The sequence below is a fragment of the Sinocyclocheilus grahami genome, unplaced genomic scaffold (genome assembly GCF_001515645.1).
Source record: "Sinocyclocheilus grahami isolate Dianchi unplaced genomic scaffold, SAMN03320097.WGS_v1.1 scaffold1383.1, whole genome shotgun sequence".
NCBI classification, from domain to species: domain Eukaryota; kingdom Metazoa; phylum Chordata; class Actinopteri; order Cypriniformes; family Cyprinidae; genus Sinocyclocheilus; species Sinocyclocheilus grahami.
In genome coordinates, this window is record NW_015506562.1 from 201423 (window position 1) to 219534 (window position 18112).

An 18112-nucleotide genomic window follows, 5' to 3' on the forward strand; every position below is an offset into this window, starting at 1 on the left:
CACACTCTCACACTCACTCACACTCTCACACACTCTCACACTCACTCACACACTCACTCACACACTCTCACTCACACTCTCTCACTCACACTCACACTCACATTCACACTCACATTCACACTCTCACACTCTCACACTCTCACACACTCACACACACACACTCTCACTCACACACACTCTCACACACTCTCACACTCTCACATCAACTTATTTCGCAAGTATGGAGAACAGCGATAGATGGACGGACGCTGAAGTGCAGGCACTTGTAGCAAATGTAGCACTGCCGGCTGTCGTTGGAGATTCTTAGTCCTCGATTCCGTTCTTTCAATCGCTTTACGTATACGTCGACTTTCCATGTCCATTATTGTGAAACCCGCGAGACACAACAAACACACACAGCTCCGATCACAGCGTCCTCCATCCTCCTGTTGTTAACGTTGTTCTTCTTCGTTTCTGTTGTTGAACACCGTGCACAAATGACGACGCTGTCGACCGGCTTATGTCACTTATTAGTACACACTCTCGGTGCGAATGCAACCCTTTAAATGGTACTGGGAAATAGTTTGCGCAAAATCGTCCCAGTACTTTAGTACCGTACATTTAGTTCTGGAACTAAAGCGGTGCGAAAGGCCCTAATAATACACACCACTCCCGTCCATCAGTTAATGTCTGGAGAAGACAAAATAAACAAATCCATCATTAAGACATTTTTAACATCAAACTGTTGCCTCCAGCTAGGGCTGCACGATAAATATCGCACAATATTTAATGCGCATCTCGTCAGTAAAGCCGGTGCGTGCTTTAACGTGGCGCAGCATTAACTACACAGAGCTGTTGTTCACTGACAAGCTTCGCAAAACATGCGCAAAATATGATCGTGGTTTTGCGCAGCTTGTCAGTGAACAACGGCTCTGTGTAGTTAATGCTGCTCCACGTGAAAGCACGCACGTGTAGAGATTTACCGCTGATTACAGAACCGGCTTTACTGACGAGATGCGCATTAAATATTGTGCGATATTTATCGTGCAGCCCTACCTCCAGCTAAAATACAAGTCCATAATAACGCTTACTCCAGTGAAAAAGTCATCTCATCTGAATCAGGAGAGAAATTTGCACAGATCAAGCACTATTTACAAGACAAAACAGCTCTAAACAAATATGTGGCTGGATTTTAATGTAAGAGGAAAACAGGAGATGGACTTTTTCACTGGAGGAAACATTATTATGGATAGAGTTACAGTTTAAAGTTAAAACGTCTTGATGGATTTGCTTCTTACAAACATGCAGCTTTTGGCTTCACAAGACATTAACTGATGAACTGGAGTGGTGTGGATAACTTGTGATGTTTTTATCAGCTGTTTGGACTCTCATTCTGACGGCACCCATTCACTGCAGAGCATCCATTGCTGAGACACTGATTCAATGCTACATTTCTCCAAATCTGATGAAGAAACAAACTCATCCTAATCTTGGATGGCCTCAGGGAGAGTAAATTGTTATGTTGGGTGAACTGTTCCTTTAAGGAAAACAAAACCCACAGTAACAAAAGTGCAATGGCTACTTATTCCCGCTGACAGCTACTGAACGACTGACTTCAGCTTGGCTTCTCTGAGATGTAGTGGCAATTTAATTAAACACTTTTATAGTGAGAACAAATCTCAAAGCAGCACCAAATTAATCACATCTTCTCGACCTCCCTCGAGAACTTCAACAGTGGTGAATGAAATGCAGTAGAGCTTGCTCTTAACATTCAGTACTTTGCACTGAGGGTGATATGAGTTTATGACACAGTTGTGGCTCAGTTCCAGATTAACGGCATTAGAGCCAGTCGCTCGGCCCCGGGGCCCCGGCCAAACCTTGCATGGCCTTTCTGTGAACACACAGAGGACAAGCATCCAAAATACAACCAGACCGAGGCAACTGTGGCTTCTGTGAAACACAAAAGGAGAAATTCTGACGTATCTTTACGCAACTCTTATTCACATGACACTTCATCGTGACCACATGCGTTAAAAAGCCATTGCATGACTTCAGAAGACACGAAATATACAGCATGAGTCAATGTGGACTAGTTTTATGATGCCTAACAGGCATTTTATTGCATAGATGATATAATGTTAATTATTACATAACATTGACATAATATTAAATGCTTAGTTGTATTATAAAAAGCTCTGTAGTTTTAAAACAATGTAATGCAATACAATGGACGATCGAGAGATAAACATTCCTCAAAAGCCTGCTGGACGTTGACTTATGCATAAGAACTAAAATGATGTTGTGCTGCAATGGAAAAATAACAGCATACAGGTTTAGAATTCACATGAAAGTGAGTAAATGATTAAAAGCATGTTGGAAATCAACAACTAAGTTCGCCACAATCACTTTAACACGATATATATATATATATATATATATATATATATATATATATATATATATATATATACACATTTTTTTTTTTTAATGCTTTAAAAATACATATTCATATTTTTAAAATGTGTTAAAAAAAAAAAAAAATTTGCCAAAAAATATATTGGTAGAAAACATATTTACCTAAACATATTTTGAAACAGAAATATATGGAGGGAAAAATATCATTTTAAATGCTTTAAAAATATCTATATATTTATATTTTTAAAATATACTTTCAAAATGATCATAAAAATAGCCAAAAATATATAATATATTTATGTACATATATTTGAGCAAATATTTAGAAATTTGAAAATATATATTTTTTGCTGTAGTGTAAAAAGTGCTTTTGTGTTTTATAGAGCAATGCACTTATTATCTAGCAATGCACTTGAGTCTGTTATTTGAAGTGTAAATGTGGCAGGGTCGGGTCATTAACCGGTGGCTCTGGTCACACAGAAGTGGAACTGTTTTTTTATTTTTCACAGTGCTACAGTTTTCTCAGCAGCGCCGTGTTTACAGAAACCCCTTTGTCCTGATTCATCCAGGACTTTCAGTTCAGCAGAGAATATTTTTGAAAATATACAAAAAAATGGCCAAAAAATAAATTTGTAGAAAATATATTTACCTAAACATATTTTGAAACCGAAATATATGGAGGGCAAAATATATATATTAAAAGTATATTTTTAAAACATATTTTTAGAAATATACAAAACAATAGGTAGAAAATATATTTATGGAAATATATATTTTTGGCCATTTTTGCATATTTTCAAATATATCTGAAATGTATAAATATTATATTTATTTATTAATTAATTTTTTTTGTTCTCAGATATGGTGTATGGGGCATTTCTGACTGAGAACACGTGTGAATCTCCTTTAGTCAAGGATAAAACCAGATACCTGATCACATGTGCGCCGTATGTGGCGGAAACCTGGTTTTCAGGGACGGGTCTGTTATATAAGCTACACACTTGTGCGTTGATAACAAACAGACACTCACATCCCACTCGGACACTCACGCAAACAAGCTAATGATCAACAGATGTGCGCTTGAGTAATCGCACACAAGCGGCGCTCAGTGTTTGGCTGCTGAAGGGGCGTCACTGAACGCAAGGAGACAAACGCTGAGAAACCCAGCTTACTGTATCGCTGGAATGAGTCGCAGATCTGTCTCGGTTTAAAGTCTCTTCAGCTCACAGAGGCTGCTTTTATTTGATCAAAAATACTGCAAAAATGTGAAATATTATTATAATTCAAAACACCTGTTTTCTATGTGAATATGTGTTAAACTGTAATGTATATCTGTGATGTGCAGCTGTATTTTCAGCATCATTCCTCCAGTCTTCAGTGTCACATGATCTTCAGAAATCAGTATAATATGCTGATCTGCTGCTCCAGAAACATTTCTGATTATTATCAATGCTGAAAACGTTAATATTTTTGTGTAAACTGTGATGCATTTTATTTTTCAGGATTCACAGATGAACAGAAAGTTCAAAAGAACAGCATTTATTTGAAATAGACATCTTCTGTAACATTATACATGTCTTTACTCTCACTTTTGATCAATTTAATGCATACATGATGAAAAAAAGGATTTATTTAATTATTAATTTTTTTAAAACACAAATTTGTTGATGGTAATGTATGTTTGGGTGAGAGGGATTATTAGATGGGATTATTAGACCACGGTAAAAGTTTACATCAGGTAAAATCATAGTAAAATTACCCACAGTGGCTTTATTGCTTCAATAAAACAGTGCCAACAGCAACATAAAATTACAATTATTCATAATATTAATTGTTGCTTTGCAGAAAATTTGCACAGAATTCAAAGATCCATCAATCTTCTGCCATTTGCATTTGTTTGTTTCTTAAATATTCTTAATCCAGAGTTTCCCATAAGAAATGCTATCTGAGATTATTCATAATCAGAATAAACTATTCTTCCAGTAGATAGTCCAGTTCATCAGGTTTATGCTTGCATTGTTACTCAAAATAAAATACAAAATGACTGATTCACAGCTACATTCAGAAACATTTCTCATGTTAATCTAGTTTGGCTTCATCTACTAAAATAACTAAAACTGAAACAAACATTAATAAAAATTACATAGACATCTTCTAACTACTAATAAAAAACTATAGTAGTATCTCATTGATAGTAAAATAACTGCAACAAAATTACAACAGTCGGTAGAGCCTTTTATAACTTAAAAATAATGTACATTTATATTATAATATCATGCTTTTGCTGATGATTCACGCTCATTTTCAAAGGCGAGATCCTGATGTGTAACAAATGTAACTTATATTAATTAATTAAAAGGTAGTGGGAGCGTTGTTTTGAAATGTTTCTAAAATGTTGAAAAGTCCAGTTTTGATTAGAACGTTATTTAAAGGTTACAAAAATGTTTCTTATAACATTCTACCAACTTCATTTTCACCCAAAATAGAACGTTATTTGAGCGTTTATTTTCAATATTCTAAGAACATTAAAACGCACAGTTTTCTTGTTGTGATTAGAACGTTATTTAAAGGTTGCAAAAACGTTTCTTAGAACATCCAACGAGTACAAATGACATCATAAGAGCATTCCATAAACGCTACTTTAAGAACGTTTTGTCCAAACGTTAATATAACTTTTAACAAACGTTAGTGAAAGTTGTGAGAACACTCCCTGTTAGCTGTGTGCACATGTTTGGAAGCCTTCATCTACAGTGGAGACCAAAATTAGAGAACAATCTATAAATACTGATTTAGAACAATCTATTCATCTTCATCGCTTAAAATTTGAAGTTATATTAGCTGTGGGTATGCCACTGTTATACTAACATGTTGAACTGATGAGCAATTCCAGCTGCAGTGCTGAACCGATTCCCCACTGAGAGTCTCTGCATTATCCTCTCGTGCATTTGTCTTAAAGGGGTCATATGATGCTTTTTTAAAGATCATTATTTGGTGTAACAGAATATGTTGACATGCTTTAATGTTCAAAAAACACATTATTTTTCAAATACTGTACATTATTGTAGGTCCTCTATGCCCCGCCTCTCTCAAACGCTTCGTTTTCTACAAAGCCCCTCCTTCCGACAAGCGCAGTCTGCTCTGATTGGCCAGCTGACCCAGTGCATTGTGATTGGCCGAACACCACAAGCACGCGTCGGAAATGTAACGCCCCTTACCATAATCACCAGCTTCATCTTTCAAAATAAATGTAAAGACAGAGCCTGAAAGGGGAACAGAGTCCTTGAATGAATTAGAGTCATTGCAAAGCTGCAATATTCAAGAAATTACAGATTTGGAACGACCAGTTTCTGAAAGTGTCATCCCTTTGGCCTTCATCTGGACCGCCTCCTGTCGCAGGGTTTCAGTCACTTTAGAGCAACCCGCCATCTTTCAATCTCAGTGAAAATTAGAGGAATGCTGCCAGAAATATAATTAATGAAATTAGCACCAGGTGCCAGATTCACACCAATAACTGGGAGGTATCTGTAAGTGTTCTCTAATTTTGATCAGAGTTCTTTTTCAAATATCTCATTTACTGTGCTTCAGAATACAATTAATTTATGAAATATGCTAATACGCTAACTCCTGTTAGGATAACTTCAAATGGGACTAAACAGTGACCTTGAAATTTAGGACATTGTAGGTCGTTCTCTAATTTTGAGCTGCACTGTACATCAGACGCGTTTCAAGCGTCCTGTTCAGTGTGAATGCGTTGGAAACGCTGCGTTACCTGCGGCTCGCTGGCACTGACTGCGGTTGGCGTACGTGAAGTGATCGTCGCAGCTCTGAGACGAACAAACACAGCCGTCGGCCGTCAGATTGCAGCCAGAAAACACACACGCCGGGTTCACGGGACCCACAAACCTGTGTCTGTGACGGAGAGAACCTGAGAAACACAGAGTTACAGGTCAAACACAGGCTAGTGATGATTAACAGACCATGAATAATGCAGCGTATAAATCGCAACGGACATTGTAGGTCGTTCTCTAATTTTGATCTGCACTGTACATCAGACGCGTTTCAAGCGTCCTGTTCAGTGTGAATGCGTTGGAAACGCTGCGTTACCTGCGGCTCGCTGGCACTGACTGTGGTTGGCGTACGTGAAGTGATCGTCGCAGCTCTGAGACGAACAAACACAGCCGTCGGCCGTCAGATTGCAGCCAGAAAACACACACGCCGGGTTCACGGGACCCACAAACCTGTGTCTGTGACGGAGAGAACCTGAGAAACACAGAGAGTTACAGGTCAAACACAGGCTAGTGATGATTAACAGACCATGAATAATGCAGCGTATAAATCGCAACTTGGACGCATTTCTGGTTCAATGAATTTAAATACATTTAGGTTCAAATAACTTTATGCTGAACATAAACGATGTAACACGATAGTTTACGTAAAGATATATCATGAATAAACCTGTTAAAACACGTCCCAGAAGAGCTACGCACATGTCTATTTTGGGACGTGTTCTAATCTGAACGCAATGAAAAGAAAGGCAATAAAAAGATTATTGTGCCGATACTAATAAAATCTATATGTTCAATGTGTTAAATAATGTTCTTAGTCTTTCTTTCCTGTGATGGATCGGTTCAGAGTTGATTTAAATGCCAGATACTGTTTATTGTGTAACCAAAATACTAATTATAATTAGAAAAAAAGATTTATACATAATGAGGGGCTTTTAATCATAAACAAGCTTGAAATACACTGGGACTCTTATTTTGAAATGTTTATCTTTACTACTTCCGACTGCTCGTTCAAAAAGATGAGAGAAATATGGGAACCAAAACATCAATAATAACCAAAAAAGAAATAAATACATACAATTTTAAAAAGATTTTATGCATAATGAGGCACTTTTAATCGTAAACATTACTAAATTATATAGGGACTCTTACTTTGAAATATCTATACTTTACTACTTCCAGTTGCTCATTCAAAAATACCAGACAAATATGGGAACCAAAATACCAATTATAAATACCAAAAAAAAAGCATAATGAGTGACTTTTAATCAATGACAAGCCCGAAATACAGTAGGACTCTTATTTTGAAATGTCTATGCTTTACTACTTAAGCTACTCATTCAAAAAGATGAGACACATAAAATATGCATCTTACAACCATCTAAAAACCATAAAGTAAACACTGTAAATTCATCAAAGGTGCATCAATAAGCAATCATTAGACATAAATGTGCAGGATTCACTGACTGCGAACTGCTCTAAAAACACAACAGCGCCATGTTTTGACTTTGAAACGTGCAGCGTTCACATTTATTTAATTGAATCATAGCTTTTTGAAGTTTAATATTCACATATCCATATCACCATGCTGTTTTTCCATCCCCAAATTGACCCATATGGCAAAATATATTTTTTTTCTGCCCAAAATATATTTTAAATATATGTTGTAAACAATGAAGCTCAATGAAATATATTTTAAAAAATTGAAAATATATTTAGTTTCAACCTTCATATACCAAAATATATTTAAAAAGCCTACATTTAGACTTCATAATTTATTTTTATTCAAACGTGTTATATGCTCACATGTGTTAACAGTTTTTCTTCAAATGTGACGTGTGTGAATGTATTTTCTTGGATTAAAATGTATGGAGGGCAAAATTAATTTTTAAATGCTTTTTAAAAAAATTAATTTATATTTTTAAAATATATTTTCAAAAATATAAAAATATATATATATTGGTAGAAAATATATATGCACGTATGTATAATATTTTAGCAAATTTGCTTGGCCATTTTTTGTATATTTTAACTTTTGTTATACTATTTAAGACTCGTTATGCCTTGAATTTGATCAAACCCACAAAGGACCCATGGAAGCCCTGTTATTTAGAGGGTGACATACGCACCTGTTTTCCCAGCATGCACGCATGCGTCTCTGTCGGGAAAGCTGTAGGTCTGGATGCAGGAGTGTTTGGATTCACACACACACTCTCCATCCACGCTCTCACAGCCGCTCACCAGCGGGCAGCGCTCGTCTGCATCCGTCGCGTCGGGTACCGCTGCGGAGAAGAAGACAGCGTTACCATGGTAACCAGACTCGTTTGTCAGGGATGTTTTGTCTCCGTCTCGGCTGTCGCTGAGATTTGTTTGCTTTCGTTCCACAGAATGGCGCCAAACAGAGACGCTTTAACATTGTTGTGCCTGGAAAGATCTCTCAATTGTTTCTCCTAGACAGCAGTGAGATGAAGAGAAAGCGGAGACTTGCGCCTGTTGTTCTCAGATTTACCTTCATTTAAAAGCTTCACATCTAATGTAGGTCAAGTATTCAAACATAATGAATAAAAATTAGAAACGTTGCCTTGGCAAATAACTGAAATAAAATAAGTTGAAGTACTAAAATAACTACAACTAAACTGGAATAAAAAATAAATTAAAGCTAAATAGAAATAATTTTTAAAAAGCACAATTTAAATAAAAACTGAAAACATAAAAAAGCTAATTTAGAAATATGAATAAATACAATCATAGTATACGAATAATGTTAAAATAACACCTTAGTAAACTATACACGTAATAACATTCATATTTTCTGTTTTCACTTTATTTTTAGTTAAATTTTAAGCAATTTTATTGTGTGTTTTTGTCAGTTATTTAAATATTCATTTATTGGTTTTAGTTGATAGTTTTAGTTATTTTAGTACTTCAAGTAAAACCAAACGAAAATTAGAAATGTTGCCGTGGCAACTAGGTCAAATAAAATACATTTAAGCTGAAGTACTAACATTTCTAAAACTAAACTGAAATAAAACCATTATTTTAATAATAAATTAAATCTAAATAGAAATAATTTCATAAAAGCACAAAAATATTATTAAAACAAACTAAAATTTAAATAAAAAATAAATATAAAAATAAAAGCTAATTCAAAATATTAATAAATACTATAATAGTATATAAATAATACTAAAATAACACTAGTAGGTACTGAACTTAACAGTGCTATTTTAGTATCACTGATATACTATTATAGTTTTTGTTAATATTTTGATTTAGACTGTTTTCACTTTTAGTTTTAGTAATTTTATTGAGTGATTTTTTATTTATTTTTTTAATATGTCTATTAGTGGTCGACCGATATATCGGCCGATATCTGCCATTTTTCAAATATCGGCATCGGGCGATATGTTTTTCTGTTTGGCCGATGTGTTCGAGGCGGGACTTTTATTTTGACGGCGCGTCAGACTTTTAGGGTTCTTTCACACCTGTAGATCGATAGCTTTGTTCCAAAACAGGGATTAAAATGATTATGTTGCTTTTTATTCTTGGTGCGGTTCGCTTTCACACGGCAAAGTTTCTAAACGAACCAAATTTGTTAATACAAGTCACGCGCGAGTAAACTGTTGTCTCATTGGTCAATGTTCCACGGTTTATTTTCCGAGATTCCGCTTATTTGTCACGGCTGTCGACAACAGCTTCGCGGGTTGTTTTTTTGTTTTTTTTTGTAGCTGTCCTTATATTAATTTATAATTTTGAGCAGGAGTCCAGGATTCATCGGGAAAATATTTTTAAAATGCACCTACTAAGCAGAAGAGACATAAAAACGGCATTATAAAATTAAAAAGTGCGCTTTTTTATTTTGAATGGCGAAGACGTGCTCACCCACAGACATTCACAGCTTCATTTTGAAGTATTAGCAAAACAACAAAGCTAATGCTTTTCACGGATCTTACGTAATTACCTAATAAGCATTGTGATGTAGCCTGGTTCGTTGGTCCGTTAGATCGGATTGCTTTCTCACAACAACCGAACCGCTCCAGAGTTCGTTTTCAATCGAGCCGAGACCACCTCGTTCATTCTCCCTCTTGTTCGCTGTTGTCATTCAGTTCTGTCTAACACGGATAGAAGTCTAATAATCAGATAGAACTGTTAAACAAAGGAATTAAATTGTATACAAAAAAGTATTCTAACGATTGATTTAATATTATTAAAGGCTAAGTATAATACTTTCTCGTTTGCCGTCAGCATTCCGCAAATACGCATTTATATAATTTAAACAAATCTTTGAATGACTAATGAACATTTAATTTCACAAACCTTGCAGACTTACTCGAATCTAGTTGAGATCTTGTGAAGTGTGCATGTGACCTGCATGATCGCGGGTTCTCTGCGTGACGGTCGGTCCGTGCGAATTGAATACGGACAGGAGGAGAGTTCTTCACTGGAGACCCGCGATCGACAAACTTTAAACTCGTGACTGATTTCAAATTATGCTGCGCTTTATGCATTTGCCCGCTGTCATATTCATGTCATTTTCACTGTGTGCTGTATGTAAAATGAGTGTTATCTTGGCTTTATTTGAAATAATATGATTCCCAATGCACACAAACTTCCCAGAATACTGAGTGCCCTGTTGGTTACAGTGTTTACTTCCTTTTAAATATTTTTACAATATTTTACTTTAATTTGGTTAATACTTATTTTGTATCAAGTAAAAATTTGTATGGTTTTCATTTTAGTTTCAGTTAATCATAGGCTAATAAACCTGTTATGTAAACTAATCTATACTAACGATAAAACCCCAATGAGAAAAAATCCCACTGAGAACATCTGAGGCAAAACTGACTCTTGATGTAAATGAGAAAGAGAAACCTCTGAGTAACAGAATTGTCCTACACTAAAAACAGCTCCAGTCTTTCTTCCTCAGGTTTCTCGTGAGCTCTCCTGGACTCCATGTCCTTCACGTGAATCTCTGTGCTTTTCCTCTGCCATCCGCATGTGTGTTAAATAAGTCTAGGTTCTGGCTGAAGACCCCCCAAGCCCGCCACATGTGAATAAACAAAGACAAAGCGGCTTCAGCAGCTCCTATGGTCCCCCATGATGCTCTCCTGGGGCTTGGCTCACAAACGCTCACCAATCTAACCAGAAGAAAACTGTTCAGGAGACGCAATAGAGATGCATTTCTACTCGAAAAGTCCTGAGGAGAAATAAAAACAGACCTACAGTGAGAGTAGATGTGGAAATCAACTCAACTCTCCCATTGATCTCACTGTCGTCTAGGAGAAACTATTGAGGTATAACGTGTTTTTTGATTTATTATGAGGCCCAAACTCAACTGTACTGGCTAGTACAGTAACCACATTCTTAGACTCTAATAAAACAGTACTGCTATCTAAAGTTTAATTTGGGATTATTTGACAATTTGGACATTATAAACCTCACAGTAACAAAATTTGAATTTTTGGACAAGGTACTATGGAAATACCATGATTTTTTGACATGTACCATGACAATACTATAGTATTTGATGGCAATACCATGTTTTTGGACATGCACCACAGCAATACTATAGTATTTTGGGGTTATGCCATGTTTTTGGAGAGGTACCATGGCAATACTATAGTATTTTGGGGCTAGGCCATGTTTTTGCACATGTACCATGGCAATAATATAGTATTTTGGGGGGCAATACCATGTTTTTGGACATGCACCACAGCAATACTATAGTATTTTGGGGCTATGCCATGTTTTTGGAGTGGTACCATGGCAATACTATAGTATTTGGGGGCAATACCATGTTTTTGGACATGCACCACAGCAATACTATAGTATTTTGGGGCTATGCCATGTTTTTGGACATGCACCACGGCAATACTATAGTATTTTGGGGCTATGCCATGTTTTTGCACATGTACCATGGCAATACTATAGTATTTTGGGGCTAGGCCATGTTTTTGCACATGCACCACAGCAATCCTATAGTATTTTGGGGCTAGGCCATGTTTTTGCACATGCACCATGGCAATACTATAGTATTTTGGGGCTATGCCATGTTTTTGGAGTGGTACCATGGCAATACTATAGTATTTTGGGGCTATGCCATGTTTTCGCACATGCACCACAGCAATACTATAGTATTTTGGGGCTAGGCCATGTTTTTGCACATGTACCATAGCAATACTACAGTATTTTGGGGCAATACCATGTTTTTGCACATGTACCATGGCAATACTATAGTATTTGGGGGCAGAGATGTTTATTCTAAAAGTCCCAAGGAGAAATAAAAACAGATCTTCAGTGAGAGTAGATGTTGATCTCACTGTCGTTGATTGATCTCACTGTCAATTGAGGTATAACATGTTTTTTTTATTTATTATGAGGCACAAACTGGCTAATACAGTAACCTTGTTCTTAGACATGACTGAGCACTGAAACCAAATCAGTCAGATATTGGTGCATTTGGCACAGAAATGTCCAGTTTGTGGAAACCCATGTGCACTGCACCGCAGTTCTTCTCACGCAGACAGCGCCATCACAAACAGGCTTTTCAAACCAGCCGTCGAACACCCTGCCAAAACCTTCCCTATTATTTCCTGTCACCTCAGAATGATCCGCTCCGCCAACGTCTTTTCCACTTGAATACTTCCTGCGAGGATATTTTCATATTTTCACACGACCCCGAACACTGGCGCCCACACAGCACATCTGTTCACGTCTACCGATCAGAGACCGGTTTGTGTTTATCTGCACAGGTTTACCAAACAGAGTCTGGATCAAACTAGAAAATCCAGAAGGATGAATAAACACAGGAAACTTACTTTCCTGTCTCTAATAAAAACAGCTGTCCAAAGTCTAATTTAAAAGTCTAATTTTGGATCACTTGACATCTGGACATCACAGCAACAAACTGCGAATCAAAAGAAGTGTAAAAGTGTCTCTACCAACTAAAAACTCAATGGTCAAACAATGGTCTACTGGACATGGCACTATGGCAATACTATGTTTTTGGACATGTGCCATGACAATACAGTACTATAGTATTTTGGGGGCAATACCATGTTTTTGGAATAGGGGTGGAACGGTTCGCGGAAAAAAATCGAACCATACAGTTCTCCACGCACTAGGACCGCGGTTCAACTTAAATCTGACAAAGCATCTGTAATATACATGCTGTAAATAACACGTAAAACAAATAGGGTTCGGCTAATATATGTTTCTGTTGATGGATGCGCTTTCTGGCTTCCCAATACATTACAACAACAGCGATGAAAAAAAAAACGTGGACAATATGCCATGACAATACTGTAGTATTTTGGGGCAATACTATGATTTTGGAGATGTGCCATGACAATACTGTAATATTTTGGGGCAATACTATGTGTTTGGAGATGTACCATGACAATACTACATAATTTTGGAAAAGGTATTATACAAAATGGGAATCCAAATAAGTGTAAAGGTTTTTCCACTAACTAAAAAGTACCATGATATTATCAAAGGTCTTCTGGATATGGTACTATGGCAATACTATGATTTCCCCCCAGAAACGTACTTGTTGAATGCAGATTAGTCTGTAATAAAAACAGTCTGGTCTAGTGTTGTTATCTAAAGTCCACATGATAACTAGTTTAATCAGTTTCAAGAAGGTTGATAGCAAACATGTTGCGTACTCCTCACTAGTGTGGTTTCTCTTATACTAGTTACGGTCAAATGTGGGAAGCTGATATTTTATCTGTATAAAAAGGTAAACAGAAGGACATGGAGACAGTTTTTCTTGGCATCCAGACAGCTGACATCAAGGACTGACCTCAGAGGAAGTCTCTGAGACTTCTGAAATCAGCCGTTCGGACTGACAGTGATTGAACTGCTAAGATGCATTCATACTGGACCAGTGTTTGGGAAACCTGTTCGAAAACAGTCATTATTCTGTTTGGAGACTCTAGTCGTGCTGAAATAACGCACTGTAGCTTTAAATATGCAATACTGATGATGCAGAGATTGTTAATTAGCACATTTGCAGGTTTTGTTTATAGAACAGAATAAACTGCAGAAAATTATCATCATAACTAACAAATCCATAAATGCTGTGCAAATATTCTGACGGTGTACAACCAAAATCTACACACTTTAAAAAAAAAAACAGGCTGGCATCTGTGGTTCCATGAAGAACCTTTAACAACCATGGAACCTTTCCACTGGACAAAAGGTTCTTTATAGTGGAAAAAAAGCTTATTTAGACTATTAAAATGTTCTTAACACTAAGAAAAATTATTCTTTTAAGAAAGCCTATTTGGGGAACCAAAATTTGTTCTTCTATGGCATTATTGCGAAAACCTCCTTTGAAACCTTTATCTTTAAGAGTGTTGAAGAACCTTTTGAAGAACATTTTAATAATCTAAAGAAACGTTTGTGCACTGTTTCCATGGATGTTCCAAGGTTCTTCATGGAACCATCAATGCCAATCAAGAATCTTTATTTTTCCTTTATTCACAAGAACCATTTTTTCTTAGTGTGAAGAATATTTTAATAATCTAACAAACCATTTTTGCAGTAGAAAAGTTCCATGGATGTTAAAGCGGTCATATGATGTTGCTAAAAAGAACATTATTTTGTGTATTTGGTGTAATGAAATTAGTTTATGAGGTTTAAGGTTCAAAAAACACATTATTTTCCACATACTGTACATTATTCTTTCTCCTCTAATCATGGAAACCTCAGTGATGGGAACCTTTATTTTCAAGAGCGTATGACAAATGGATGTACCCCAAAAAAGACTGATATTCAATATTCAACAAGCTCTTTTCATTTTCATGTCTTCCATTCGCCTTCTGCCATGTCAGAATATAAATAGCCTCATTAATTTCTTTGCTAATGGGGGGAAGAGGTAATTAACGTGATGACAATCATGAATAATGTATTACTATGCTAAAGAGATGCTGGTTAATCAGTGGCTGGAAAATGACAATCATTATTAACCTCACATTTTTGACATGCTCAAAAAAAAAATGCAGCCTAATTTTCCCGCAGACAAACTCAATCACAGCATCCATTAAAGGGTAAGTTCACCCAAAAATGAAAATTAATCCATAAATTACTCGCCCCCTGAGGCATCCTAGGTGTATATGACTTTCTTCTTTCAGATGAATCCAGTCGGAGTTATATAAAAAATGGTCTTTGATCTTTCAAGCTGTTTAATGGCACTCAGCGGGGGTTGCATGCATCAGTCCAAAATAAGTTAAATAAAAAGCGCCCATCCATAAAAAAAAAAGTGTCTCACACGGCTCCGGGGGGGTGAACAAAGGCCTCCTGTAGCGAATCGATGCGTTTTTGTAAGAAAAATATCCATATTCAAAACGTAATAATCACTTTAATGTAGCTTGCGCCAACAGTTGTACACGGAAGCAGCTCTGGGAGCATGACGTATGAGGTCGGCGTTGCGCATGCGCTGTTCAGAAGTGACGCAACGTGGAAACGCAACGGAAAGATCAAAACAAAACAATGGGTCATGAATTAGAAGTACAAAACGAGGATTTGTAAAGAAGAATGTCGGAGGATTTCGATATAAGCCAAGAGGAGACTGGTTCTCCTTTGCTAAAGTAAGGAAACTTTGCTTCCTTTGCTGCTGTTAACAAACATTGGTTTTCACGAGACTCATGCGCAGCACTGAACTCATACGTCATGCTCCCGGAGCTGCTTCTGTGTACAACTGCTGGCGCAAGCTACATTAAAGTGATTATTACATTTTGAATATGGATATTTTTGTAACAAAAACGCATCGAACGAAGACATTTTTAATATAACTCCGACTGGATTCGTCTGAAAGAAGAAAGTCATATACAGCTAGGATGACTTGTGGGTGAGTAATTTATGGGCTTATATTTATTTTTGGGTGAACTAACTCTTTAAGACTCTTTCAAAGGGGATCATTTGTGAAGGAATTAACCCCTACACTGCCTAGTAAATGAAACCCAATCAAGGACGCGATCCCTTGGGATGAATCACAGACCCCACAGGAGGAAGATGAAGACGAGGGCTAATTGAGCTCCGGAACCTTCCCACAGACCGACTTCTGCTTTCGCTCAGCCGTCCGGAGCAATCCAAGTGTTTAGACCTGGAGAAAGTCCAGCTCCAGCATGCAATTATGACTTTTTGCTGACTAAACTCTTGGACAGGAGCCTAACATCACATCATAAATCAAATCACAGCACTGCGGTCAGTCGTGAGCCAAATCATCTCGTGCAGTTACATCAGCGTCATTATTAAATCAATGAGTTACGAACTGAATGAGAATTTAGACTTGAATGCTGAACCTAGGTTCATATTAACTGAGCAAATCTTATGAATAACTTGATTATTTCACAATTTGGATGTTATAAACCTCATAGTAACAAAATGGGAATCAAAATAAGTGTAAACTAACTAAAAAGTACCAAAAGTACCATGGTATTATTTTCTGGATATGGTATCATGGCAATACCACAATTTTTTTGTATTTTGTACAAGGAACTATGGCAATACCATGTTTTTCGACATATATATAATATTTCGGACATACTATGACACACCATGCTTTTTTTTTTTGTACATATACAATAAAGTGAAGTGACATGTGGCCAAGTATGGTGACCCATACTAGGAATTAGTGCATTTAACCCATCCAAAGTGCACACACACAGCAGTGAACACACACACACACCGTGAACACACACCCAGAGCAGTGGGAAGTCATTCTATGCTGCAGTGCCCGGGGAGCAGTTGGGGGTTCGGTGCCTTGCTCAAGGGCACCTCAGTCGTGGTATTGAAGGTGGAAGAGAGCGCTGTACATTCACTCCCCCCACCTGCAATCCCTACCGGTACGAGACTCGAACCCACAACCTTAGGGTTATGAGTCCGACTCTCTAACCATTAGGCCAGATATATATAATGGCAATACTATAGTATTTTGGACATTCTATGGCAAATACCAAGGATGTGTACCATGGTGATACTATAGTATTTTGAACAAGGAACTATGGCAATACCATGTTTTTAGACATGTACCATCGCCATACTATAGTATTTCGGACACACTATGGCAAATACCATGTTTTTTTTTTGGACATGTACCATGGCAATACTAAAGTATTTTGGACAAGTAACTATGGCAATACCATGGTATTCTTGGAGTACCATTTGCTATAGTACATATCAATCAATATCATGGTACATATTGCTTAACCATGGTACTGTCACAGTAACCAACTCAGTACAGAATCAATCGACCACCTCAATCAATCACGAGGCGATGCGCAAGAAGCCAAACTAGAGAAACATTTCCAAACACTGCAAAAGACCAACAACCCTCGCCATGGGTGGTCTTACATGCTTTATAAACATGCTTTCAGTGTCATGAACTCGAGCTGAAGCTCACGCCCGTCACTGACCTCTGCAGACACCCGTCTCAGGTATGCGCGCCGGTCCGGTTCCGTTGAGCGCCGCGCAGGTGAGGCCGGATCCGCAGTAGCCCAGAGTCCAGTCCGGCCCGCCGCACAGCTCCAGCTCCAGCCGAGAGCACCGCTCGCAGCAGCCGCACGGGTCACGGGCCAGAACCCGGGCCGAACCGCACCCGAGCGCGCCGACGAGCGGGCAGGAGCGCAGCGCGCACGGTACGCATTCCCGAGCCCCGAGCGCCCGAGCGCAGAAGCCCAGCACACCGAGAAGCCACAGCAAACTCTGGCGACACATCGTGACGCGCTTTGATGAAGTTCACAGAGTCTCCAACACGAGCTCGCAGACCCAAATAAATCCAAAACGAGACTACAGTGCTCAACAAACTTCCCACAGACTTTCAGCTTTACGATCCTCGCTGGGAATGACACAGGTTTCCAGTGAGTGAAATGTGCTCGTAAAGCTGTTACAGTGAGGATGATGATGATGATGATGATGATGATGAT

General features: G+C 37.6%; 1 protein-coding gene across 1 annotated transcript in view; it reads right to left on the minus strand.

The window, feature by feature from the left end:
* LOC107569816 (cysteine-rich motor neuron 1 protein-like) overlaps positions 1 to 18106 on the minus strand; it is a 62542-nt gene extending 44436 nt beyond the window's left edge. The window contains exons 1-5 of the mRNA XM_016255972.1: positions 17824 to 18106; positions 17603 to 17784; positions 8309 to 8461; positions 6499 to 6654; positions 6164 to 6319 (exon numbers count right to left, since the gene is read on the minus strand). Of these exons, the coding sequence (XP_016111458.1) occupies positions 6164 to 6319; positions 6499 to 6654; positions 8309 to 8461; positions 17603 to 17784; positions 17824 to 17903 (727 nt within the window). The 5' untranslated portion in view covers positions 17904 to 18106. The remainder of the gene's footprint in view (positions 1 to 6163; positions 6320 to 6498; positions 6655 to 8308; positions 8462 to 17602; positions 17785 to 17823) is intronic.
* Positions 18107 to 18112: the final 6 nt, after the last annotated feature.